Source organism: Semicossyphus pulcher, unplaced genomic scaffold, assembly GCF_022749685.1.
Source record: "Semicossyphus pulcher isolate SPU_LCO1_2020_fin unplaced genomic scaffold, fSemPul1.0.p SCAF_1, whole genome shotgun sequence".
Lineage (NCBI taxonomy): Eukaryota > Metazoa > Chordata > Actinopteri > Labriformes > Labridae > Semicossyphus > Semicossyphus pulcher.
Genome location: NW_027211603.1, coordinates 28,283,891 through 28,311,279, shown reverse-complemented (window position 1 = coordinate 28,311,279; position 27,389 = coordinate 28,283,891). Strand labels below are relative to the sequence as shown.

General features: G+C 41.4%; 1 protein-coding gene across 1 annotated transcript in view; it reads left to right on the top strand.

Annotated features, from left to right (window-relative positions):
* The first annotated feature begins 4,428 nt into the window (after positions 1-4,428).
* Positions 4,429-27,389, top strand: part of LOC138588653 (synaptosomal-associated protein 25-A-like) — a 43,766-nt gene continuing 20,805 nt past the window's right edge. Inside the window, exons 1-3 of the mRNA XM_069658888.1 lie at positions 4,429-4,536; positions 21,738-21,844; positions 24,280-24,321. Of these exons, the coding sequence (XP_069514989.1) occupies positions 21,773-21,844; positions 24,280-24,321 (114 nt within the window). The 5' untranslated portion in view covers positions 4,429-4,536; positions 21,738-21,772. The remainder of the gene's footprint in view (positions 4,537-21,737; positions 21,845-24,279; positions 24,322-27,389) is intronic.

Below are 27,389 nucleotides of genomic sequence, written 5' to 3'. Positions count from 1 at the left end.
TGGATATTTAATTGTGGCATCATGTTTCAGTCATTTAGACTTGTAGATAAATAATCTATAATGTTTAATGTTACTATCTTTAGACTACGTATAGCTCAATCAAACATTTTACCCTTTACTACAAATTGCAACCATGATGTAGGCTATCAATACTGTTGAACCATTGTTTTAGCGGCGTTTAGAGACGATAGTAGTTAGTGTTGAGGGATGACACGCGGCAGGGGGCCGAGGGTAAGAGTCGCACCCGTGGCCGCCGCGTTGAGGACTGCAGCCTGTAAACATGGGCAGCCGATTAAACCGCTGAGCCAAACCTGCGCCCATATTTTAGCTTTTGATCCATTTGGCCTTTTTTTTTTACTACTTTAAGCTAACAATTTCAGACATTACTTTTAGCGACCTGTTTCAAGCACCTGTTTTTTTTCCACAACTTTTAGGTAAGGTATTGAACTTTCCATCCCTCACATGACATGTTGCTATTTAGACTGTTTATTCATGACGTTTAGCTAATTGCTACCTATTTCAACCATGTAGCTTAGCATTTTCTTTAATTTATTATTATTATTATTATTATTTTTTTACATCTAAGCTGGCTTGCTAATTATTTTTCAGGTCGTCGCAGCACACGGTGTCCAGGTGTGAGAGATGCATTTGAATAGGTAAATTATATTTCTACTTTTTCCGAAGTAGTTGAGCTTCTCTGGACTCGTGCGTAAACGTAGAACTGTTGTAAAATATCCTGGCAACACTGACAACGTTTTGACGGATTTGGATGTTGACTGTAACAAATATCTTAAATGACACAAACTAATTAATCACAAACATTTAATGGTTTTTAAAGCAAGTAGACACAGAGAACATGTAGAAGAATATGAAGAACAGGGTTATCGTAATCGGATATGCACTGGGGCTGATAAAGTGGCCTAACTGAACTAATTGCACACTACACACTGTGCTAACCTGTACGTAACTCTGAGTGGAGCTCATATGATGAGACACTGTGTGGCATTTGGATCCATCATGCAACAGCACAGTAATTTCCTGTGGTGACTCAGGCAGGACAGAGGAGGGGAGGGGGGTGGGGATTAATAGGCTGAGCAACAGCTGACTGAGTGTTGTTCAGCCTACTGTAGATAACAGACTGAAATGTCACGTTATGAATACTGATTTATTATTCAGAGTAGTGTCCATATTTTTACTTTTTATCACCTGTTTCAGTCGCTTTTACCCAGTTCTCTGAATGTTCTGCCATTTGTGAGACGTGTTAATATCTGATAATACTTACAGTTCTCTACTGGTGAGCTCATTTTTAAGAACTCATAATTACAGTTCATTCATCACTGAAAGAAGCTACTCTTAAATTAATGTCTGTTTTAATGTGTGTGCTGTGTTGGGCATACATTTTCACTCAGAGTCATCTTGAATGCACAACACCCGAGGAGAGAAATCAGTGCTGCTTCTCTGGCAGCCAAACAGATGATTGTTGTCACACTGGTGCTATTAGATCATAGGCTTTGGAGAAGGGTCTTTAATGGTTTATTCAATTAAATAATGATCTGAAACACACATTTCAAGGTCCGATCCATTGTCCTGGTAAAGATTAGATCCACCATTGATCAAAAAAAGTCTGTAAAAGGTTGGTTTTCTAAGGATGGGGTGATGGAGACTGAAGAGTAAGCAGGAAGAAGCAAAGAGCAGCCATGTTTCCCTGCAGCATTCATCAGTCAAATGTGTGGACTGACAGGTGAAGGTGAGGTGAGCCACAGCTGCAGATAGACAGAGAGGAGGAGGAGGAGGAGGAGGAGACTGATGATAACATATCCCCCAGCTCTTCGTCTGTTCCCAGCATGTCTCTCTCTGTCTTACATGACCTCTCTGACTTGATCTTTCTGGACTCACAGAAGTCATTAAAGAACTGGGTCTCTGACCTTTGACCTCCTGCAGGCGGTTTCTTTTCCCCCCAAGAATCATCCTTTTATTTTACCTTACTGTAGGATGTAGACTTTTAGCCTATGCACGATCTGCAGGTATAAATAATCTAAAGATGTCCTTTAAGGCTAGAAATGTTATATGGAATTAGGTCACTGTTTTACATTCACTATCTTGTGCAATATTACTTTTTACCCTCGTCATGTATGATCATATTTAATATCATGCACTATGCTTACATTCATCATCTGGCGCAATATAAGTTTAGCATATAACTCATTATAATATTGTTCTTCTATTAGGGCTGCATGGTGCTGCAATGGTTAGCGCTGTCGCCTCACAGCTAGAAGGTTCCTAGTTTGAATCTCGGTTCAGACGTAGGGGGCCTCTCTGTGTGGAGTCTGCATGTTCTCCCCGTGCATATGTGGGTTTTCTCCAGGTACTCCGGCTCCCACAGTCCAAAGACATGCTCGTTAGGTTCATTGGTGACTCTAAAATCACCCGTAGTCAGTCTATCGTGCTTTGAGTTTACCTGGATACGCCTGCACTGAATTAAAACAGAGCACCTAACAGAAACATGTGACTTTAAATTGTCTTGCTAAATAATGATGCCAAAATAATGAAATAGTTAGAGGTAGGCTTGTGACTGTGACGATGAGGGACCAACTGGGAGATATGTTGCATAAGAACATTAATAAGTAAAGCTGGATAACAGTGCTCTAAATTTGCATGTAGTGATTTAGACACACCTACTGTAGCTCCATAATGTAGTCTGCCTCCATCAAAAAGACTGTAGTGTTGCTGCAAGTCTGGTCGTATGTTAACATTGATGTGGTTTAACTGATGTGACGCAGTGAGTCCCTGCAGCATTTCTTACTTTTGTAGGCTTCTTACATTGTATTTTGGTAGTCTTCAGTATTCATGTCTCATGCCTTTGGGCTGTGCAAAATCGTATGGTTATATAAAGTGAAGGACTCCTTGGGCAAACATCTTTATACACTGAGGAGAATCTCAAAAAGCCTTTCTGTCACTGAACTGTGCACACTTATGTACAGTACGTGCACACATGCCTGTGTACACAGGGAGGGATGTTATTCTGCTGTCTGTTGCAGAAATTGGCAAAAGATAATATACAGTTGGACTGAATTAAATTGAGATGAATTAGAAGAGAAGACACAGATGGCAGCACAACTACAAATCTTTTAACATGCCATCAGTGGGTCAGTGTCTGAAATGAAATGAGGACGACTAAGTGATGATGGTGTGTGCGTGGGTGTGTGTGTGTTTGTGTGTGCATGAGTGAGTGCACATCACGGTATGTCAGATGCTACCTGCAGATCCTGTGCCCCTTGAAGCGTACCAGTAGGATCTTCTGCACAGATGAATGTAAAGATCTGAAGGAAATAAAAGAGTGCTGCACGATTTAATGCAAAGCCACATATGTTATTTTTCTTTAGATGTCTGTCCTGAAAGTAGTCCTTGTATCTATTCAAAATGTCTATTGTAAGTTAACCCATCGCATTTTTAAAAGACACTTTGTCTTTATCTTATTGTCTTTCATGTGCAATTCAAGAATAATTCGCTTTTGTTTGACTTTAAATGCTTGTTTGATTGTTTGTTTTCAGTAAAGTGAAAATAAAAACATTTCATCCACTCCCTCTGACGTCAGAGGGCGCGGCCATTTTGTGAGTGCCAACAAATTGAACGTAGTAAGACAGGAAGTTAGGTGACTTAACCATCAAATTAAAAGCGACCAAAGATAATAAATTGTGTATGTTATTGAAAAAGAAAATCTACATTAAGTGGTGTCGGAAACATAATGATATATTGCATGTGAATTTCGTAGGAATAACAAGCACAAAAACAACCATAAGGCCTTAAAATATTAGATTTTTACAGCATTTGCCCTTAGTACGTTGTAATAGTCCATCGATAATATAATTCTAACTTTTTACTCACAGCAATATGTCAAATCCTCTTAATTATTAAAATCCGACAAAGTTTATCACATAAATCCGTTAGGCCAGTGATTCCCTTTCATCATTAATTAATCACCTGCACTGATTAGAGCGGAACTGTTGTTGGGGGTGTGGGGAGGGACGTTTTTGTTCATGGGTTGTTGTTTTTTTGTTTACTATAACTTTTTAACTTCAATTGGAGGTTAAAAAGCCTTGGCTTGCTTTTCAAAAATATAACCAAGTAGGTGTTGAGTAAGGCTAACGTCCACATAACGGAAGCTGAAGTTGGTGTAATGGTTAGAAATGGAGTCGGAGAAGGCTAACGTCGGCTCATAGAGGCATCGTTTTTCTACAGTATCCCTTGGTAGACTCTCTTCAATGGTGCTGTGTTACCAAAACACCTTTATAGGCTTTTTAAAAAAAAGTTAAACTTGTAACGAGCAAGCTAACAGTTTCATATTTTATTTTGTAAATCTAAACAGGAAGTGTGTGATATCGGAATCCTCCGCGCTTTACAATTGGAGAGGAGGAGGGCGGTGTGCTTCTACCGGGGACAGTCCCGTTGAGTGGAGCGGCAGCACGGACGGACATTTTCATCCTGAATCAAACAAATATAGCAAAATAAGAAGAAGAGCAGAACAACGCTAAAAAGGTAGGTTTCGCCTATTTGTTTGTTTTACTATTGGGTACACTGTTAAACAACATTAATTACAGTTTAATCAACTCTAAAATATGTGGCTTTTAAAGTAAGACTCTGGCAGCTTATATACTCGGGGTTTATGTATGCTACGTCGTTAAAGTTTTATCCAGCAACTGTAAGATTGTCAGGTGTTTGTAATCACTGTTGACAAACTTTGTGGCGTTTTTCTGCATTAACTGAAGCAGTGTTTGGCTGGGAGCCCCCGTCTTAAACACATTACAAGATTAAAGTTAGTTGTAAGGATTAAATTAGAGCTTAAAGCAGCCTCTGTGATTGTGTTTCTCGTGTTTCTGAAGGCTTGTATGTGAGGCGGAGGGTTTTACTCGCGGTTTAAAAGACTTCTGCGAGGATGGATGTGGTTCAGCACCGCGGACAGCTCCGGAGCTCGCGGACAGGCACTCGCAATGAGCTCACGCGGGCAAAACACACTTGGACTTGCATTCAGAGCAGTAGTATTTAAATATATCTAAAAGTATTCATTTTTCCAAAAAGAAGTGGGTTAAAAGCCCTCCAGTTTTCAGTATTGTGTAGAAATGTTATGTGGTTGTGAAACAAGGCAGAAGCAAGCAGGTCACTTCACGCGCGTCAAGGTAACCGTGTGTGTGTCATGAAAATAGGTTACCTCCTACAAGTGGAAGTGCGTGGGAACAAATGAAATGATTTCCTCTGTGTTGGCACATTTAAGTATAGGCTGTATTTGGATGAAAATTCAGATGGACATTGTTTTGAAAGGTTTTTCCCAAAGGAGGAGTCACAACTCGCCCCCAGCGGTGATGTGATGGAGGAGGCTGTTTCTGCCTGAGACGTTTCCAGAGGTCTGACCTCTGCCTTAATATTGACGTCAGCTCGCTCTGGTTGCTGTGATGTTGAAGTGATGTTTTGCTCCCCAAGAGTCTGCCTCAATGAAACAGGAAGATATAGATACGGATCTGACTCTGTAAGGCACAGTATTTTTCCCCTTCAGATGATTGCTTTTTTGTGATTATAATTCATACTTGGTTAATAAAAATTGTTTTTGTTTTATGCCATCAATAAAAAAGCTATTTTTGTTCCTTACTTATGGTAGGCTATGCTATACAAATTAAGTAATTATTATTATCCTACAAAACCATTGGAACATCACTTGAGAACTTATAATCTTGTTAAATGACTTGTTACAAGAAATTAGTACTGAAATTTATTATAGAAATAAACTGTACTTCTATTCCAGGAATTATACAAACCTTTGTCCCTCCCTTTCCTGTCCTGCCGTTGTACCTGTGTTAATGTCAGCGAGGACGAAGAGCTCAGGCAGACCCATAAGCAGATCAACCTGGTGTGTTCTCTTTGTTTGACAGCCGGCTGTTATTTGTAACCAGGAGGAAACACAAAGATATTTCAGTTAGGGCTGGGAATGAGGAAACACTGATATTTTAGCCAACCAAAACTCATACAATAGTCTACAATCCAATAGTTCGACTGAAGTAGAAAGTAAAAGTAACAATAAATATCTTGAGTTTCTGCTTCAGTTTAACAGAAATGATTTTATAAAGACGACAAATATCAATCATAAAGCATTTAACTGGTTGTGTAGGGAAAAAATAGTAAGTATAATATAAAGATTATTGAATTATGTGACGTCTGGCTGCGGCTGATGAGTTAGTCTCCTCTATCAGGCACTTTAAACTGCTGATAAAGCGGTGACAAGCTCTTGGAGTGTTTGGAGACACACCTGGCCTCAGGCTACAGGAGAAACAGCTGCTTATCACTTATTCTTCTGTGCAGAGAAATGATGATCATGAACCCAGGGTGCACAGATAATCAGTTTCCTGGTGAGAAAATGCTTCCTGCCTAGACTTGCACAACGCCGTCGTACCCCTCCTCCCCCTCTCGCCTCCCCTCAGCACCCATCACTCACCCATCCATCACCCTGCCCACAGAAAGGTGAGAAATTACCAGCTGCCTCCAGCCCCGCTCCTGCTGCATCCGTGGAAAAATACACAGTCACACACTGTCTCTCTTGTCCCTTTAAAAGCGCACTCACACTGTTTAATTTATCCCCTTGTTATTTATTCATCTTGTTCTTTTTGTACCGCGCTCATGTTGAATTTAATCTGCTTGAAAAATGCCAGCTGGGAGAAAGCAGTAATATTCAAGAATGCACAGTGATGACAGTCTTCTTTTCACTGCATGTTGCTCACTTATTATTTCTCCGCTACAAAATGAGCCGAGGATCACATTCACAGTTTGCTCTTTGCAAGCTGCTGCCGTCTTTGTTCCCTCTGCGATGTTCATGTACAGATTTGTTTTGTGCTTTTACTCTTCAAACCTGCTGATGTTTGGATGACACGTCGCTCTTTAAAAAGGACTTGTTGATAATGTCACACTTTGTCAGTGGTAGTTAATTCCATCTTGTCTGTGAGGGGCAGATGTTTTAAGAAGCCCTGCAGGATGTTTTAAGCCCTCCCACACAGTAAGAGTTAAATCCTCTCTGATGTTTGCAGAGGTGTGGACTTTGTCGTAACTTGCAAAGAATGACTTTGTCTAATCTTTGGAAACTTAATACAAGTTCCTCTTTGTTACTTTTGCCCTCCTTTAGTGCTTTGAAGCCATTCTTTGAAAAGTTTTGTCCCCTTTTTGTTTGTATCTTGCACCTGCATGATGACGCAGTTACAAGAAAATGAGGGTCCTTTCCTGCCGTCTTTTTCACTGATTCCCCCAAAACATAGTAATATACCAACAAAGGCAGTGAAGAAGGAAACAATGAGCCAGTTAACACGGATGATAACAATGCATTTTGAAATATTTCCAAAAATTGGCAAATTGCAAATGATTATTAGACAGGAAATGCATTAGACCTTAAGGACACAGCATAATGCGTTATAGTGTTTGGTAATGAGGAAACTCTACAGGGCACATTAAGCACTTGTATTCTGGAAGCTAAAATTAAAGCAAAGCATCCTTTTCATAATTCAAACATTACTATACCCCTAATCTGTAGATGTTCACGGGGGGCTGGAGCCGATCCCAGCTGTCATTGTGTGAGAGAGAGGGTACACCCTGATGATCGCCAGTCAATCACAGGGCCGACCCCGTAGACTGTATAAAAAGATGGACGACATGACAGCTCCCTAAAAGTGAAGCCAAACCCTCTCTATCACCCCCTGCTGACTGGCTGCAGTATAGGTCTTAAAGCCCGCCTCCTCCATGTTAACAGATGGGACATGAGTCAAACTATAAAATCAAAATACACGTCAAATAAATGTTTCTCAAACATGGTTTCTGTCATTATAGTTAGTTCTTATCATGCTGATTTACGTCCAAGTGTTCATTTTTCTGACAAGTTTATTTTTAATTAGTTATTTGATGCTGTAAAAATGGTGATTGACAGCTCTGTTGACAAATACGGCTCCTGCAGCCGATCTGTTCCGGATTAGTAGAGTAGAGGACAAACCGCGAGAGGAAACGTCACTAAAACAATAACCACAGTTATTGCAGTTTCCATATCTGTGAACGTTAACCTCAGACAAACACAAAGAAGCTGTTCTGCTGGTAAACAGATCACCCGCTGATCTCTACTGCGCAGCTCCAAATGATGTCACCATCGCAAGATGGCAGCGCCTATCACAGGGGCTAATTTGGCATCACTTTCTTACAGTGGGAGCAGATGGAGACACGTCGTCCATCTATATACAGTCATTGGCTGATACATAGAGACAGACAATCTTTCACGCTCACATTCTCACCTATGGGCAATTTAGAGTCACCAACAAAACTAACTCATAAATAACAAACTTTAAAAGTGTTGCACATTTTCAAAACAACAACGACACAGTTACACGACATGATAACGTAATTCACACAGTACAGTTTAGAGGAATGTAAACATGATGTCCTGCCCTGACAAAGCTGACTTTCCCTTCATAGAGACAGAGACACACACGTCTATGTATTCTGATCCTGAAGCTCCTCAGACAAACGGATCATTTCAGATGTTTGTGATATGCCCCCTCTTATTGATCAGGATGACATGGCTGATCTGTCGTAACCTGACTCCTCATGTACAGTAGCTCTTCCCTGCAGGGATGCTCTGCAGCCTCTCTACCATTAAAGCGAGCTTAAAGTCTTTAACGTTTGTTAACGTTTGTTTTCTTTCCGACCATATCCATCAATATTTCGATGAACAGATGGTCTTCATGTCCCTCACAGGCAGTTATGTCCTTGTTAATTGTGTGTACATGCGTCTGTCTTCTTCCCGTACGCCACATTTGATATCTCTCTAATTATGTACTGTCCTGTGTGTGCTTGTCACACAATGTATGTGTGAGTGTAAAGGTGAACAGCATTTACAGAGCAGCATGTTGACAGGTGTCCGTTTGAATGTGTGTAAGCAGTAGGAGAGGAGAGGGTGATGGCGAGTGTGTGTGTGTGCATGTTATGTCGTGTGTGTGCCAAAGTGAAAGAAAAGGGAAAGCACGTATGAGGGAGGGAAAGTAGAGGAGAGCGAGGGAGAGTGGTCCGTGTGTTATGTAAGTGTTGTGTTGCATCTCTCTATGTGTGTGTGTGTGTGTGTGTGTGTGTAGGCCTACAGATTAATCCAGTGGGTTTTATCCTCAGTGAATGGGACAGTGGGGCTTTGCAGTGATTATCCCTGCAGGCCACAGATGATTGCTTTGAATCTCCTGTACGTCCCACACCACCATCTTTCCCTCTGCATACAGTATCTGAGCGCCCGCACATCATTCAGTCGATCTCATTTATAAACATGTTGACATTCAGTAAAAGTTGACCAATCGTTAGAAGGTTGTGCAGATGCTAGATGCGTCACTTAAAAGAGAATCTACTCTGTCCGCCTGATAGAGCTGAAACTGTTTCTTAAACTGTTGTGAAGTGTTCTTCTTTCCCACCACACATGTCTATCTCCCCGTCTAATCTGCCTCTCTCCATCAAACCCCGCCTGCCATATCTTTCCGTCCTCCTTTGGATTATATAACGAGGAAATGCAGGAAACGCAATCTGCTCCATCATCCTGCTCAGCTGAGACAAACATGGCCGAACGCTGGGAACCATTTTTTCATTGTGTTTTGTAATCCTGCGTCACAGCAGAGGTGTTAAAAACAGAGCCGGGCAGGGTTAATGGTACATTTTTACTCTGGCTGCCAGGTGGTCGGGTTCTGACCTTGTTCCTCTGCTCACATAACGGCAGCTGCAGGCAGTCATTGTGGGGAATAATGTCGTTTCAGAAAGGCTTAGCCATACAATACACCCCGAAGGCCTGTCATTCAGGAAAATAAAGGAAGTGCAAAGTTTTTTTGCGAATTATAGGCAAGTGTTTCACAGATTATAATCATCAAGTGTCTATTTTGTTGGCATTTCACTTCAAAACGGCACAAAAAGTGACCCGCTCAGGCATTTGTCCTCAGTGATTTTCCGCAGCAGATTTCTCTGTGTGTGTCCTTCCTGGCTCTCCATAGGGAATGTTTTAATTCGTTGGGGCCATATTGTCACGGCAGGCGTTTCTGTGGGCAGAAAACCAGCACTGTATGAGCTTTTGTTCAGTTTATATTCAACTGTTATGGTCATCCTCCTTATAGAGCTGTTCTTTGAACATCTTACGTCCGTCCTGCTTTGAATTTAAAAGCATCTTAAAAATTCAGTGTGGACTAAAAAGTTTAGTTTTACCTTTCTACCTTAAATATTAAAGGAGTCGATGTGAAATAATGAAATAAGTCAAAGCCCAGACATGGACATTTTTTTATGTGGTGGTGATTTTCTATTTAAAGAGCAGCTCCAGTCATGTTTTAAGACACATAAAATGTTCTGCTTGAAATAAGAAATTGTGTCTGATATGTTTTTTCTACAAAACACGTTTAAATACCTTGTAAAAATCCTCCAAAGGCATCTCCTCCTTCTCCCTCATTAAGGTTTCCAGACTCTGTATAGTCCCCACCCACTATGCGCTACGTTTCTCCTTTCGTAAAATTACAGCTGAAAACAAAACACGTCTCTGCTGTCATTTAGTGACAACTTGTTGAAACTTAGCTAGCTTGAAATGTAGTAATTACTAGTAGTAATGTTAACGTTAGTAGTCAGCAGTGAGTTTGCAAAATTGACGATGACGTTACAGCTGGCTCGCGCATCGCCGAAGTGGTTGCCATAGGTTACACATAATGATATGCATAGCGTCACCCATCCATTAACGGGATTGGCTCCTCAGTTTTGTGACGTCTCAAACCTGCCATTCTGAAAACGTGTTGTTCTGCCTGTCCTTGGTACACTGCAGTTTAAAAGCAGACAAGCCCAGCCATGGAGATGATGCTGATGTTGTCCCTGATATGTCTTGTAGCACATGAAGAACACCACACTAGATGTTTACAAGGTTAGACACTGGATTTTCACTGGAGAGGGTCTTTAAATCCACCTATAACGCACATTGCCTACTTCTCCAACTACTACTGTTGATTTCTTTTAAAGGAGAGAGTCTTTCTATGCAGTTATCTTCAGATAAGCCTGTTTGAAGTAGTTTTAATCACGACCGATTCAATCTAGGCAACAAATAATTTACATTACTTTTGCCGTCTTGTTTTGATGTTAAACGTGATAAAAACGTGATAAAATATGTGAGCAGATTTTTTTGCATCCAGATTTGTTCTTTGATGCACTCAGGACCGTGACAGGTCACTGATCGACTGTAGGCGCATATTATGCGCCACAAAGTTGAACACTTTTTATAGTTTTTGTTTTTAGTCTTACTGGTAAATATTCATAATATATTCATTTGCTTTAATAAACACTAGTGAGGATGTTGAAGTTGCTTTGGTGTGCATGTGTGTTCGACTGACAAAGGACGTTAGTGTACTCCAAGTCCACGCATTTGTGGGAAGATGTATGGTGTATTATCAGTCAGGCATGAAGTGCTGGTCGTACTGTCTGAATAGTTTAGCCCCCAGGCTCCCATCATGCTCTGTGGCCCGGTCACATCTTGACATATGTGCTCACTGCTTATAGGTCAGCACGGAGCTACAGTACGAGCGCTACAGCTGGTTGGAGTGTGTGAAGGCTGCACTGAATAAGACATATTTCACCTACTTGTAATGGACATAAAATATATGGCTGAATCAATACATTTTATTGTTAATAGACGTGTAATAAAACGTATTAGTCCTCAATGGTTTCTGCATACGCTTCAAGTCCTCAGGGTTGTAAGAAACAACAAGCCGTAGCAGTGTAAAGGTCAGTGCTCCAGCCTCATTTGGTCCAAGTCATACCCGCAGTGTTTAACTCTACTTTCATTAGCCTTCAGGTCACATTTGCGTGTGTGAATGGAGTTTCGCCTGCTTGTTAGAAGATGGATACGATTAACAGAGAATATTCTGTTTTTTTAACATTTACTCCGTTATTTTTAGCCAATGACAGCTCTTTGTTTAGGTCAGGAAAGATTGTATTAAGTCAGAGAAATGGCTTTAGAAGCAGCATGTGAACAATTGGCTATAACAACCATCTGTTTCTAACCTTTATCTGCTTTTGTTGCCTAAACCAAACCGCAGACAGGACTCTTATTGCTAACCCTGGCCTCTGGTGTCAGAGTGCTCTGTTTGGCTGCTAACATCCACCACAACAACCTCACTTTAACTCCAGCATTGTGCATGAATGTAGCTCTTCATTCAAAAAAAACATTGCCTCTGAACATAATCCAGGCAACGATTACTGGTTGGGATTATTTTTATTAATATCCAAAATGTTTTACTACGTAAATGTAATTCCAAGGAGACGGGTTAAAATCAAACGTGGTCACATTGTGGATAAAGTGAAAGAGCAGTTCGGTTTGATGGATGATTTTGTCAAAGAGACGTTAAAGGACATGAAAACAAAAAAGGAAACCTGAGCCACAGGAAGTGAAACACTGCAAAAAATCCTGCACCATCACTGTTGTGTGGATGCACCTAATATAATACGAAGGTTGTCTGGGACTTGATGATGTTGTATATGAAGTGTCAGCAGGTACTTTACCCTCCTGAGTCTGTGTGACAGGTCTGATTATGTATATATTGCTCAGCTCGGTCCTGACCACGCAGGTTAAAATTGACTGACAAGGCATCAGTGAGTACAGAGGAGCATGCAGGAGCGTGTGAGCGTGTTTGTGTGTGTTTACATGTACTTAATGAAGGATATCAGCCTTTCCATCTTAACCAGAGCCTCCTGGCACCAGGAGAAGTGTTTTTTCAGAGTAAGAACTGCAGCGTTACACAACTGCATCTGTGTGATCTATTTAAGTATATTGAAAGCAGCATAGAGCGGAAAGAAATCAGAGCAGTGCAGGAGTTAGAAAGCTTACACATTTCAGCATGTTGAAAGTGTACACTAAGACAATTTTTAAGTTTGTCACTTTCTTTATTCCATGCTGCCTAAATATACAGTATATTAGTGTCAGGAGCTTGGACCCTGGTACACTTGCATGCTGGTCTAGTTATGATTTTGACAACGGCATCAGTTTGGGTGCATTAAGCCACGAATGATCATATCAGTAACACGCTGGACATAAAGAGTAAAAGGCCAAACACTTCAAATCCAAGGTTTTGCTTGGATAAGATTGGTTCTTGCTTCCTAACATCCATGTTAACTCAGTTCTTTGAGGTAGACGGTTGCTCAGTCTGTAGGGACTTGGCTTGGGAACTGGAGGGGGGTTCGAGTCCCGGTACGGACCTAGTATGGAATTGGCGCCGGTAGCCTGTTCCATTCCTGGGCTCTGTGGAGGTGCCCTTGAGCAAGGCAACAAGCCCCCCAACTGCTCTGGGCGCATGTCCATGTGCAGCCCCCTCACTCTGACATCTCTCCATTAATGCATGTCCATAGGGTCCTGTTTGTGCATGTGTGTATTTCTGGCCTATGTGTGTGAAGCATGTTTGTAATGACAGAGTGAAAACAGAGCTATAGCCGCGTCCTATTATTACACCAAATCAGAAAAATCTTTGGAAATACAAAATGTAATCAAAGACTAACAGCTACAATGATAACGGAGGGCTCCATTTGAACAGCCACATGTGCATACACAGACAAATGTATCTCCTGAACACACACACACACACACACTGTACAGTACGTGCTGTATGTACTCAGGCTGTCACACACACTCACTCACTGCTGTTGCATTAATAATGTTGACTTGGCTCGTTCAGTGAATAATGAAACATGGTTCTGCTTTGATGTGGTAACATGTTGGACCCACCCATACTGACACACACACACACACACACACACACACACCCCTGTCTGCCCTGCTGCTGCTCTCCTTCTTGTCCTTGAACAGACTGCTTTTAATGATCTGACACGGTGGGTCTGCAGTCTCCTTCACTTTCAGCTTTAATGGACAAAGTGAGCATTGGTGGCACGTCCGTGTCATAATTACAGATTATTATAAAGACATAATTATGAAGTTTTAAGCTGCCGCCTGCTTTAGCTACTGTAATTTTACAGAAGGAAGATGAAAGAGGCGAGGTCAAGTCTGGTGCAAATAGAGGAGGGACTGAGGGAATAAGAGGACGTTAAATGTTTCCCTGCTTTGTTTAAAATCACCACCTCACTTAGCTTCAGTGTTCTTGTGCTTCACTGCTGCAGTTTGTGCAAGAAACAGAACAAGTAGCTATCGTTATTGCTGCTTCATGCATGTCCTGTAACGTGTATTGTTACCCCCTGCACTGCCCAGGTTACACTTTCTACATGACCAGCTGTCCTGCAATTACACAAACAAATTCATTACAGGAATAGCAATGCTAATTTTCAGTCACACTGTGCCCACCGTCTCATTTCCCACCGCCTCTCTGACTAATCCGCAAAACACAAACGCATGAAAGCGAGAGAAAAAGTGAACCAGATATCCTAAAAATCCCTCAGATTTAGGTTAGTGCTTCTATAAACCCGTGAGAAACATTTAACTGAACAACTGGCAGGCTGACCTGGTTTCCCTCACTCTGAGTTTCCTGATGTCCTACTTCCTACACAAACATTGTTTATCTCAACCGAACACGGCGCTTGATTGATAGCAGCCTCTCGGTTAGAGGCAGTTTATCACGACAGGCTGACAGTCTGCCGCGGTGAAGGATACTAAACAACTTCATCTCTTTTATCCTGAATCATTGTAGAAATGCACATTTATCCTTCATCCAGGCTGCTTTAAACCCAAGGTGTTTCCATTCATCCATACAAAGGAAAAATATGTGTTAATTAGCATTTTTATTACATCTCTTGAATCTGTTATTTCAAATCTTTATAGTTTTCTTCTTAGGTTGATGTTTAAAGGACCCAAACCTACAGATAAACTCTTCGATTGAAATTTAGACATGGTTCTTGTAGTTTCTCATGGACGTCCCTTGCAGTCATCAGCCTGAGATTTTGGTAGATCGGGGATTTATTAGTGCTGGATTTGTTAATTCATGTCAATAACTGTTTAATGCATCCCTCCGGTGAAGTGCTTTCAAAGTAAAAGCCTCGTCTCCGCAGCATGGCTCCTTCCTCTCCGACAGCTCTAACAGCGTCTTGCTCCTACAAAGACGTGCTTGTCTTCTCAGCTGCGGTTTTGAGGGTTTTCAAAGTGGAATTTTCCATTTGTATGGTTTGACAGGATTTTTCTTTGTTTCCTGAAATAGCTTTTCATTGAATTCTTCCGCGATTGAAGCTGTGTGTTAATCATGTCAGCCTATGACAGTGCTAATCCAGTCCCCTTCTGGAGCCAGAACTGTATGCTGCTCTGTTCAGATGAAACACACCTACCTGGTCAGATGTTGCTGGTGGCTTTGTGGGCAAACAGAGACAGACGAGAACATCAACGCAGACATATTCAGGACAAAAGAGACGCATCAAAACGACAGACGTGGTTTGTGTCATTGAGACAAACGGGAAGTTTAAACCTTAAGAATTTCTACCTTGTTTTAGTCACAATAAACTGTGAACATGCTCCTGTGTTTACTCTCCTCCCCTCTGTGCTTGTTGAGGTCGTGTCCTGGCTCTCATCCTGTTTCCACATCTCCCTTTAACAGCTTAATAATCTGATCAATAATTCATTGATGCCCTTTTAATGTCTCCATTTAAGTCAATATTCTCCCATCATGCCTCATGCTCACTCTGTGTTTGATGAGGAGCATTGTTGTGGTGTTTGTGCTCTGCACTTCTAGAAATAACTTGTCTGTTCACCATTTTTAAGATGTTTTCTGTCCTTGTTCTGTCGATGTTATCGTAGTTTCTGTAATTGGCTAAATTTCAGACATAATAACTTCTCATCCAGCCTTAATACCGGCTGGAAATCACCTGCTGTGATTTGCAAATTATTTGACAATTTTTGCTGCAGATGAGACATTTATTATTAAGGGGCATTATTAAATTGTCTCCCTCTTTCTTTTTCCTGGACATAAACTGTAAATATTCATAGAGAGGAGAAGAAGTGAAACAAAGAAAGCAGGAGAGAGGAGGCAGAGTCAGAGGAGAGAGTGTGTGAGCGAGAGGAGAGAAAACAGTGCAGAGTAAATCCTCTTTCCCCGCTGACTTTAATCTCTCTGCAGGCTGAGCCCTGCAGTTCAGGCCTTACAGCAGCCGTCAGTCGAGACGATTGACAGCCAGCAGGGCCGCAGGTGGGGGATGGGGACGGGCGGACCTTGTGTTATGTCAGCTCCACTGTAGTCTGTCTATGAAACATGTTAAGCATGTTAAAGAGGAAGTGACTTTCAGAGAGGGGTGGACAGAAGAGGAGGAGGAGGGGGAGGGAGAAAAATGCTGACAGAGTGAAGACAGGAAGCAGTTTAAGTGTCATGTTTAATATTTAAAAAGTGATTGGGATGGAAAGTGCTGCGGACAAGTCAGTTTTGTTTTTCTCTTTGGGCCATTTTAACAATTAAAGTTGCAATTAAATTAATTGGCGTTCTATGTAAAAATCAATAGGCTTCTTTAAGAATGAGAGGTACTTGGATTGTGTAGTGCTGTGTCAAATCAAACTGGGCGCGTGCTGGACAGTGGGGGTTATTTTAGCTGATGCTAAGCCAAGCTGACCTTTTAGACACTTTATGTCCAAACAGTGCCTGTCCGTTGGTCCAGAGCATTAGTCTGAAATACCTTAACAACTACTGGATAAATTGTGATGAGATTGTATGCAGAGATTCATGAGCTGTATTCATGACCTGTCTCAATTCAGGGGCTGCATCCTTCAAAGGACCCAGTCTACGAAGGATGAATCATATGTACCCTGTGTAGACCGCTAAGGCCGAACTGAAATGAGACGGTACAGAGGACTTCCTGTGTGCGTCACCTGCTGTTCCTGCCCTTACCCTTGCGTTACCAAACACTACTTCTGTTGACTAGCAAAGGTATCTGGCAGGCTAACTAGCAATCATAACTTATGCTAGCTATTCGATTCAGTTGAAACCAAAACTTTTACATTTGCTCGGTCTTTTAAGAGTCCACCATCTTGTTTGAATTGGCGCTCAACGAATCTCAGGATACGTTGGGCCGCGAAGGACGCACCGATGGATCTGGTAAAAGGAGGACGCATTTGTTGGCTGTATCTGAAGGAGCCTTCGAAATGGGACAGCCTTTGATCAGCCACTGTGACGCAGCAGGGCTTCAAATACGTCCCTCGAAGGATGCAGCCCCTGAATTAGGACACAACTATGGTTACAAGAGAATGAATCCTAACAACTTAACCATTTAGCTTCATTTTTGGCCAGTCTGGGGCTACATTGGTTCTCAAATTCATGTTCCAATCAGGATTAATTTCTGATTACTTTAGGGATCATGAACTAGCATCATTATAAACATGTTCCCATTATCAACAACATTATCAGTCATTCATTTGTCTAACCTCACCTGGACTCCTGTAGGATTTGGGACATGGTGTTTACAACAGCAAATTAATCTGCAACCAAACTGGTGTTTAAATGATGTCAGGTGAGGTATCTCTGTAGTTCATTAGCCAGAGTGAGAGCTTTGTAGGAAGTAGAGATGGATGGGGTGTTTCAGGGAGGAGCAGAGAGATTGATTGGTGGGGGCAGATGATCTAAGGTGAAAGGTGATGATCATCTAATCAGGGATGTGGTAGTGGCAGCACTTAGAGTACAGTAAAGCACCCGGCTTTTCTGCTTAGTGGGAAAGGCTACAATCAGCATTCAGACCCGGGTAATTATCGCCTCGGCTCCGATCGGCAATGATGGGAACACAAAACCCGGGTCAACATGATAATCTCCACCCCCTTTCCGGGGCGATGCTATGACGGGCATTGAAGTTCCAGCCGCTGTCGCTAAATACAGAAGAACAACTGCAAGTTGTTCTTTGTTTGGTGCAAGATGCAGCAACACTGTCAAGACAGTGAGGTGGCAGAGCTTCTTCTGATCCGAGAGGAACAGTCACCCCTGTTTCCGGCGTGTGTGTGACGTCAGAAAACAGCAGAAAAGAGACCGACAGGAGTATACTCCACTGGCAATGGGAACGGAGACAATCAGCATTTATTAGCCCTCTTCCCGGGTCTGAAAAACTTATGTCAACGCTCTAACTGGGAAAGGGTATAAAATACAGTGTTAAGATGCATCATGGAGACCAAATAAAATCACAAACGTATTGATTATCTGACTATCTGTACTAACATTTTATAAAAGTAATCTACACCATGCTGTGTGTTTACAGATGTTTTGGTGTAGCGGCTTGGTCGCCTGCTAAGCCCCGTTACTGAGCACGAGTGAAGAGTGACTTTAAAATCTTTCATAATCACAGTTATCCGTCTCTATCCGAATCTGACTTCCTGTATCTCATATGCCAGCTCAAGGGGTAGCTAATATCATGCATCTGATAAGTACTGTGATATAACAGATATAATATGATGTACAGAGGACACATCAATCAGTGTAGCATTATTTACTGTCGCTAATGAGAACCACAGCTAAGTTGTCAACAAGTGGGCATAAAGTGAGCATGGCAGTGATGAATCGTCCTGGTATGTTGCCATCTTGAAACTTCACATCCAGTTTTCTAAAATGGAGCAGCGAGATCAGAAAATAATTTGAATAAATTAACATATTATTTTAATTGATTGAATCTCTGTCAAGGCAGGGTGGACAAGCTGTCATCATCGTTCATGTATCTCAGCAGTTATTTAAAACTTTACAAAGTCCTGTCTACTCAGTAAACCATCACACTGAACTTTAGTTTGTATCTCTCATACCTTAAATCCTCTGTCTGATTCACCTGTAATGTCTCTGATCTATGAACTGCAGCTTGTTCTGCTGATTCACTCATTGTAAGGAGCTCTGGATTACAGCAGTAGCCGAATGGCTAAAAAGTAAAATGTCAACATAAATATTTTAAAGTGCAACTGTGTACCAGGCATAGACAAACACACACACACACATAGAGAGAGAGAGAGAGAGAGGGAGGGAGGGAGGGCATAAAAAAATGAGAGGAGCACTTTGAAATGGCTTCCTTTTTTTCCACCCTCCATCTCTCTTCCCGGCACATGTTCAATTATTAACCGTCCTGACGACTCCGCCGGGATGGGGGCACAGACGGACAGACAGGAGGCGGTGCAGAGCGAGGAGATGCTTTATCAAACATCCAGCTGTGACTCGTACCTACCCTGTGTTTATGTTCACCTCAGAGACCTTCTGACAGGGACTGTTGATGGATGCCTCGGGTCTGAGCAGAGAACTAACTTCCCCCCTGATTTTTTTTGCTATTTTTACTTGGTCATAGGAAAGCTAAATGATTTAAAGTGCTTTAAAAATAACTTTACATACACCTCAGCAATGTTACAGTGACTTAAAGTCCCCTCCTGCAGAGACCGCGCCTGATGGAGTCATAAACTCAGCGCTCCCTCGGTCCCACGGCTGCACTGTATATTTCAGCAGATTAGATTACATAAAGCTTTAATGATCGCCGAGCTGAAAGCTGCTGAGTGGTTAAATTTATATCAGCGATGAGCCACATTAGCAGGAAAACTCTTCAAAAATGATTAATAGAAACAAAAGCACATTAGATGCACAGATGAGACGTGATTGGTCCAGATCAGATTATTTGCCTCATTAAAAGCTTTCTGCTGCTTCACCCCGACCAGCAGCAGCATGTAGCTCTGTCAGCCTGCAGAGTAACAGCCACATACATATTTCATAGACCATACCTCCGCTGTGTGTGTGTGGCTGTATGAAATACTGTCTGGCAGCGCGTCAGAGGAACAAAAATAGACCCCTGTCTCTGTCCCGATACTTTTTCTTCAAACAGTAAGAGTGATGGAGCTCCTCCTCATTCCTTCATTTTGATTCACTGTTGATCCCTGAGGAGGAAGTTCAGGGTCAGCAGGGTCGAGGCTTGATCACAGAGAGTGTGTAGCAGCAATGGTTTGTGTTTGTTGCGTGCTGTGTGTCTGCGGCAGTAAACACAAGCAGGACCTATTTACCCCGAGTGTTTTAACAGTAAATTATGCATCACTTGTGGTTACGAAATAAAAATGTTGCACTTCACTTAAGCCCAGTCAACAGCTGGTGCCCTTTTTTAATCTTAAAATCTGCAAACATTGTTTCATCTCTTGTGTTGATGGTCTTTTTCTGTACTGTTGACTGAGCATGTATGACGCAGGCATTTATTATGGTGGACGACGAGGTTTTCATGAGGAGAACTGGGCTGCAAATACTGACATATAGCCAATTGCAAAACACACACAAAGGTCCTAAACAAATACACCAACAGAGAAGTGCTGCAAATGAAAAAACACACTGCAAATACATAAACAATGCAAAGTCAAAAACACACCAACCCAGAAAACAGATGCAACAGACGCAAACGCTGCACATCCAGTCATCACACGGAAGGAGCGCTAAGTGGAACTGGATTTTGGTGGAACTTTTTTTTTATGCCTTTATTGAAAGAGAGGACAGTGGAAAGTGTCTGAAACAGGGGAAGAGAGAGCGCTGACGAGTTGCCGAGGGTGGGAGTCAAACCCAGGGCCGCCGCATCGAGGGCTGTAGCCTCTAACTGGGGATGCGCCATTTTAACTGCTGAGCTAAACTGGTGCTGTGTGAGGAGCTAAGGGCTGCTGGGAGGACAATGGTTTCAAGCCTGAAGTAGAGAGACATAGCAGGCTGGGTACGAACACAGCCCCTATGACCAACAGTGGTCACTTTGTGACGGGGAATACAGTAGCGATGTCGTTTGCCGAAACCCTCCCTCTAGCCTCTAGAGGTGGGCACCACTTGATGCCCAACATCCCACTCACTCCGATCACCATCTCCTCTGTGTCTTTGTCATCCCAGAAGTCAGATTCCAGATCTGAGCGACTGTAAACCCTTTGGCTACTGTAACATCAATGTTACTTCCTGTCATCAAACTATGCCATAATTCCCTGCTGAGAGTCGCCTAGCCCGAGGCCCAACAACTTCGACCTCATAGCGTGGCGGCCTGAAGCTCCTGTGCTAGTTAGAGGAGTTTATACGATCACTTCACTGGTTCCCACACAGGGCAAAGCCAGCTGATAGGTAGCTAACAGCAGCTTCACTTAGCAGCAGAATTTACGTTAGTGAAACTCTCTGTCCATCAGAAACCATTTCTGCATAAAATATGATCCAGTTTGACCAAAATCAGACTTTGAGCACTTTCAGCAACCATATTTTACATTTGACTGCAGGAACTTTTACAGGAACCTTCAAAGGAACTCGGAGAACTTAAAGCGATTAAACGTGCGACCCTGCTGCTATAGAGCAACCTCTCCAACCTCCTGATGAACACATGGGGACAAACTGAACCTGACTGGACATCAGCAGCTTTGTGACATCACAAGTCATCACAAGCAGCCACAGATATGACATATTAAAGATGCGCTGCCTTCATAATACATTTGTGATATGATTGATCAGCAGATATTATTGGATCCATTGTTTTAAGCCAATGTGGTGCATCTTTTAAGGTGTTGGGGACAGATGGCTTCCACTCTGTAGAACAATATGTTACCCTGGAGTTTGAGTACATTAGCCCACCAACGCTGCTCTATGCTTTGTGTAATTTTGGGATGTATTCTGAATATGTCTAAATACCAGCTAAAGCTCCTACAATCTTTCTTACATTTCAGGTCATATAGTTTTTCATACAGCTTTATTTCACAGTATGTTTTGTGTACTAACCTCTCTCTCTATCTGTGTTTTTCTCCCTCCCAGTCTTTCTTGCTTGAGGTCAAAGTTCAACAGTCATCATGGCAGACGAATCAGACATGCGCAATGAGCTGGCCGACCTGCAGACACGCGCAGACCAGATAGCCGATGAGGTAAAGTTGAAGACACATACACACTTCTTTACACCTGGAAAAACATGCTTACATGTAAATTCATTCATTGTTCTCAATTCAAGTCAGTTTTCAGTTCAGTTTGTCTGCAACCACAGTACAATAGGACTCCACAGTTACTGAGTTAAATGGAGAAGGTGAATGCACAGACAGAGTATCTGTAATGCAATCAATGTGAACATGTTGAAATTGGTATTTTTCCTAACTCAATTTTATTTTAGACTTTCAGAAAGCAGGTTGATACCCAGGTGGTTAGTCTTTAGTTGACCCTTCACATGGGTCTGTATGTGACTGACTGACTGACTGACTGACTGACTGAGTGACGGTACTTTCAGAGCCGTAGAGAAAGAGAGTTGCGACATTGCAATGGCGGATCATGGAGCATATTGAACCTCCACTGACGCAACTCTCTCTCTATACAGTTCTGGATACTTTGTTCGGGGAGTAGGCGGGGTTGCTCCTCCGCTGCTCGTCTGCTGTCCTCACCTACGTCCGCAGCGAAAAGCGCACATTGACCTGATGCGGTCAGCCACATAGCCTACTAGGTTTTGACCTAGTCTCTTCAATATCTTTAGTGAACTTTTCTGATATGCAGATAGGTACAAAACAGGCCGATAACAGATTAGACAGTATCAAAAGGCGGGCTAATGTGACAAATAAAAGAAACATAGAGGGAGATCACCTCTCCATCAGACAGTGTCAAAGTTTTGTACGTCCCTATAAGCAGTATGACATCAGAAACACACAGACAAATACAGACCAGTACAAACAATACAAAAAGTACAAAGTTAACCCAACAGTAACAGAACAACAACAAACAAAACAGGGGGAGGCCATGTTACGCATCATAAACAGAGTTCTAAAATAAAATTATATAGATAAATAAATAAATAAATAAATACATCGGACACTGTTCAAGTCTTACAATCCTGCACAGGACAGCATCACTGACACTTAAGCATCCATACAACTCCATAGCAAATCAGTCATGTATTCCTAACTTTGACCCTTCATTACAATGGCTGCCAGTCTAGTAACAATATATTCTAAGAATGGGGACCAGATATTACAGAATACATTAATCATACACTTAGACCTGTATATCAGTCATTCCATAGGTATGATATTAAAGATAACCAGCTATTGTTGGAGGTTTGCAGTCTATCCATTTCAGCAATATATTTTTTCTTGCTGTCATTAACCTAACCGTTATATTGTAAACTGACAGAAGGCCCGCCTCTCCTTTCATCCGATTGGACAATGAGAAAAAACGCTTTGAGTTGAAGTTTTTTCAACTCGAGGCGCTCAGAGTGTTTTCTCAAAAACACGAGACGCAGAGGGCGAAAAAAAGCGAGGCAGAAAGCGTCCCTCTCCCTTGTGTGTCTGTTTAACGTTTAACGTTAAGAATTAGGTGTAGTTTATCTGCTATGTTTTTCCAATAATCATCTCTATACAGTTCTCATCAACTGCATTTGACAAACTTAAAGAGAATCCAGTGTTAATCAGCCTGCCTTTGTAGCAGAATACTTAACAACAGAAAAATTGAAAAAATAAATTGTGAGCGCTTTTTTGAAAAACTTGGTCGACAGTCAAAACAGATTTATATTTTTGACATGAAAACAGTGACCTGTTCTTTATGAGGACATAAATAAACCTTCAAAGCCTCCAGGCTGACAGACAAAGCTGCTTTAATATGACCCTCGCTTGTTTTAGTAACTTGTTCTCTAAGTCTCTCTCATCAGGACTGTGCCGTTTTTAAGGAAAGGGAGAACTTTGCCCTTTTTAATGAGTTGAGAGGAGCTCAGGAAGAGCAGATAATTCTGTGCTGCAGAATAATGGAGCAGCTCAAATGGCCTTATTAAACATTCATGAGCAGATAATGCAAGGCCGAGAGGCTCCGTGGAAGTGATGGGAGGGAAGGGAAGGGAGGGATAAGGAAGGTAGGGAGGGATGGATGGAGGAACAGGGAGGAGAGAGGCAGATGCAGGAGATGAGGAGATAAGAAAGGAGAGAGGGTGAAATGAGGATTGGGAATGAAAAAGTGTTTGGTTTAAGAAATCAGAGTCAGAGGAACCCTGCTGAGGATAGAAAGTTAGCAATCAAAAGGAAGGAATTAGATAATTAATCCCGGGATCAGAGGAGAGAAGAAGAATAATGAAGGCTAATTATACGACTTTCAGTCATTTGTCTGTCTGCACATTTAAATAAAGCTTATTACTTTTCTTCTGCTGCAAAATGTGTCTCAAACATTTTATATTAACACACTTTTTTTTGATCATGAGTTTTTTTTTCTCATGATTATGTACGTATATCATATTGTATATTTGTATTATGTTATATGTTACATGATGTGTGACAGTATTCACTCTCTTGTGGACCCTCAGCTAATCATTTCTCCTCTCTTTGCCTCCCTGCAGTCTTTGGAGAGCACTCGGCGTATGCTGGCTCTGGTCGAGGAGGTAAGTCCAAAGATCAAATGACACACATCACATGATCATCAGACACAGCAGAGAGGGAACATTCAATTTATAACTCAAATAATGTTTAGTTTTGTGTTTTTAGTTGTTGACATTTACCAACACCGGTCTCGTGCTATATAAGTCAGAAGGAGCCATGCTGGGCTTTAGAGAATTTATATGTATACTTAGATGTTCCTCAACTTTATGTGTGAGGTACTTTTTAGGTGAAAGAGTTTCTCTTGGGTACATCTGGTCATTCAGTTCATTCAGTCTGCATCCTCAACCTGAACACTATAGAAGAGAAGTGAGTTAAGCTCGAGTGAACAGTCACAGCTGATTTATTAGCTGAGATTTGAAAGGTGAAACACAAATTGTATACAGCAGGATTTACCATGTGAGTGAACAAACCTTTATGTCCTAACCAAACAACTTTCATAGTAGACTGAGAACATTTGAAGGACATTTCTGGGAAAACAGTCAGAAATACGTTGAGTTAACTTTTAACAAGCATGCTCTTCAGACAGAGAAGTGTTAGACACTCCTTTATGTGTGATATAACAATTACACACAAAGTCTTGCGTCAGTGAATATGTACTGTCATGATAGAAATATATATCATGATATTTGACATGTTTTTTATATTCCTATATACTATCCAGATAGTGAATTATTACTGGATCTTACTATTTATACGTTTTCATATGAGTAAAATGATCTTTAGTTTTATTGTAAAAAAACATCTTTCTACCTTCAAATCCAATATTCTCGTTTAGGTCTTTTATTTGCAGAAAATGACGACTGGTTAAGAAAACCAAATGATGCAAAAAAATATGTTTTTCAGAGCTCAAATAATGCAAAGAAAACAAGTTCCATTTTCATGTTTAAACAGCAGAATACAGATGTTTTAAGCATTCATGCATCTCTGCATGCTCTCCACCAGTCTGTCACATGACGGTAGGCCTCTCTTGGAGCTGCTTATCTTTGTTCGATGGCCATCCATCTTCCTCTTGATCACATTCAGGAGGTTTTCATGGGGTTCAGATCTGATTGGGCGGGCCATGATGTAGAGGGAGATGCTGATTTAAGGAACATTTGGAGAGGTCTCTTCATTTTTATACTGAGCTGTATGTTGTGGGGGTAGCAGTATTAGTTAACAGTTAACACTTTCAACAGATCATTTGTGATGTGAATATGCAAGGAACTCCTGTCGTAATTTAATTTATTATTTTTAATAAATAAAAAAATATATATTATTATTTTATTTAATTAAAACTGGAATAGTATCAGAAATCAATTTAACTTTAATCCAGCCAAAGAGCTGGAAAATGCAATATTTAAGATAAACACTATGTTTAGTTTACTAATCAAATCCTAGATGGTATTTGGTTTCATTTCATGATATTGTTGAGATAAGTTTTTCAGCCCAAAAAGCTCGTCTTAAGCTGGGATAAATCCACAACACCTTTTTTTCCCACTGCAACTTGTTAAAATATCTTTTTCCAGATGGAGCCGAGTTTCAGTGGCGTAGTTTGTTTGAAACAGTGGGCCGTTATGTTGCTCATACTGTTATTGTGAGTCAAAGCCAAATGTTCGAGTAAACGAGATCATTGCCTGGTGTCTGACAGTGACAACAACAAACACAGTGACCGTATAAAGAAACCTAATGGTGGGCTGAGGATCCAGGTGTATTCGAGGCAGGACACTGTGTCAGCATGCCAGGAAAATGTTAGCACTAGTTGGAAGTATTTCTAAGCTGCTGATGCTCTTTTTACTTGCCTTAGCTTCATGTTAAGCCTCTAGTCTCTGCCATTAGCTTCAGATACATGTCCCTGCTCTAACCCCCGGACCAGCCACTGTGTCCTAATAAGACAGAGCCATGAGGGACAGAGGCAGACCTGAGGCTGACCTGAACAAGTAACCTGCTCCATGAACGAGCCTTTTCCCTGGCTGGAGCAGCATATTTGACATTTGAAGATAATGCCAAGGGAATGCCATTTGTTCAATTCAGCTGTGAGCCTGTGAAATGTGCTGTGGTTTGTGAGCACACAGTGTGTTTCTCTGTGATGCCCCCAGACGGTGGATCTTGAGTTGAAACCAAAGACAAACGGCGACTGTGTCATGTTTTAGCTTCTCTTCGTCTCTCTCGCTGACAACATGCTCTTTATCCCTCTCACTTAGCATCTCCCCAGAGAAACGGGCTCAATATAGACTGTAGCAATAAAGCAGCATGGATTATAGATGAGACTCAACAGCAGAAGATGTAACAAAACTATCCCTGTGTTTTTATATGGACTGAATATTCTTCTTACAAATAATCTGTAAAGGGACTCGATGTTTTTGAAGGTCAAAAGTAAACACTGACTTTCATTCATCAGGTTTTATGGATCCATACGTTACAAGTAGTGGACCTTCAGGCACAAAGACAACAAAATAGAGGTCAAAAATGTCTCTGACCACACAGTGCACCTTTCCGTCTAGTAAACTGTGAGCATGTGCTAACCCTGCACGACCTCTGTTTTACAAGGGCTTATAGTGTACTTAGACTAATTGAATCAGAGGAGAGCAGTCAGAGCGGAGAGCACACTCGTCCTGTGATCAATCTGAGATCACTGATACCTGCCTGCTCAGCCCTGTACAGATCTGATTCTGAGTCCTAAAACCATGTCTGATAAACACACTCAATAATATGCTTCTGCAATGAGATTTGATCCTCTTTGTTTTCTTCATGAAGGACAGTGATGGCATTTTAATTTATCCTGCCCTGGACCACCATTACCACTTATTGTAATTCAGTCAACATTTAAAGAAGACTTAAGAGAGAGAGGGAGAAATAATGGAAGCGAAACAAACAAACAGACTGGATGTCTTGCTACCACTTTAACTTTGGGCATCTGTTTGGTGTCTAGTAAGCAGCTTGTAACCAGGCCCAGGGTGTTCCTTTAAGCATCTTACATCCATATTTCTATCACGCATAGAAAGTAGTTTTAATCAATACATTTTCTTTTTTGTTTTTTTGTTGCTCTAAAAAAGCCTTCTTCATCTTCATCATCACTCTCATCTTTGTTTTC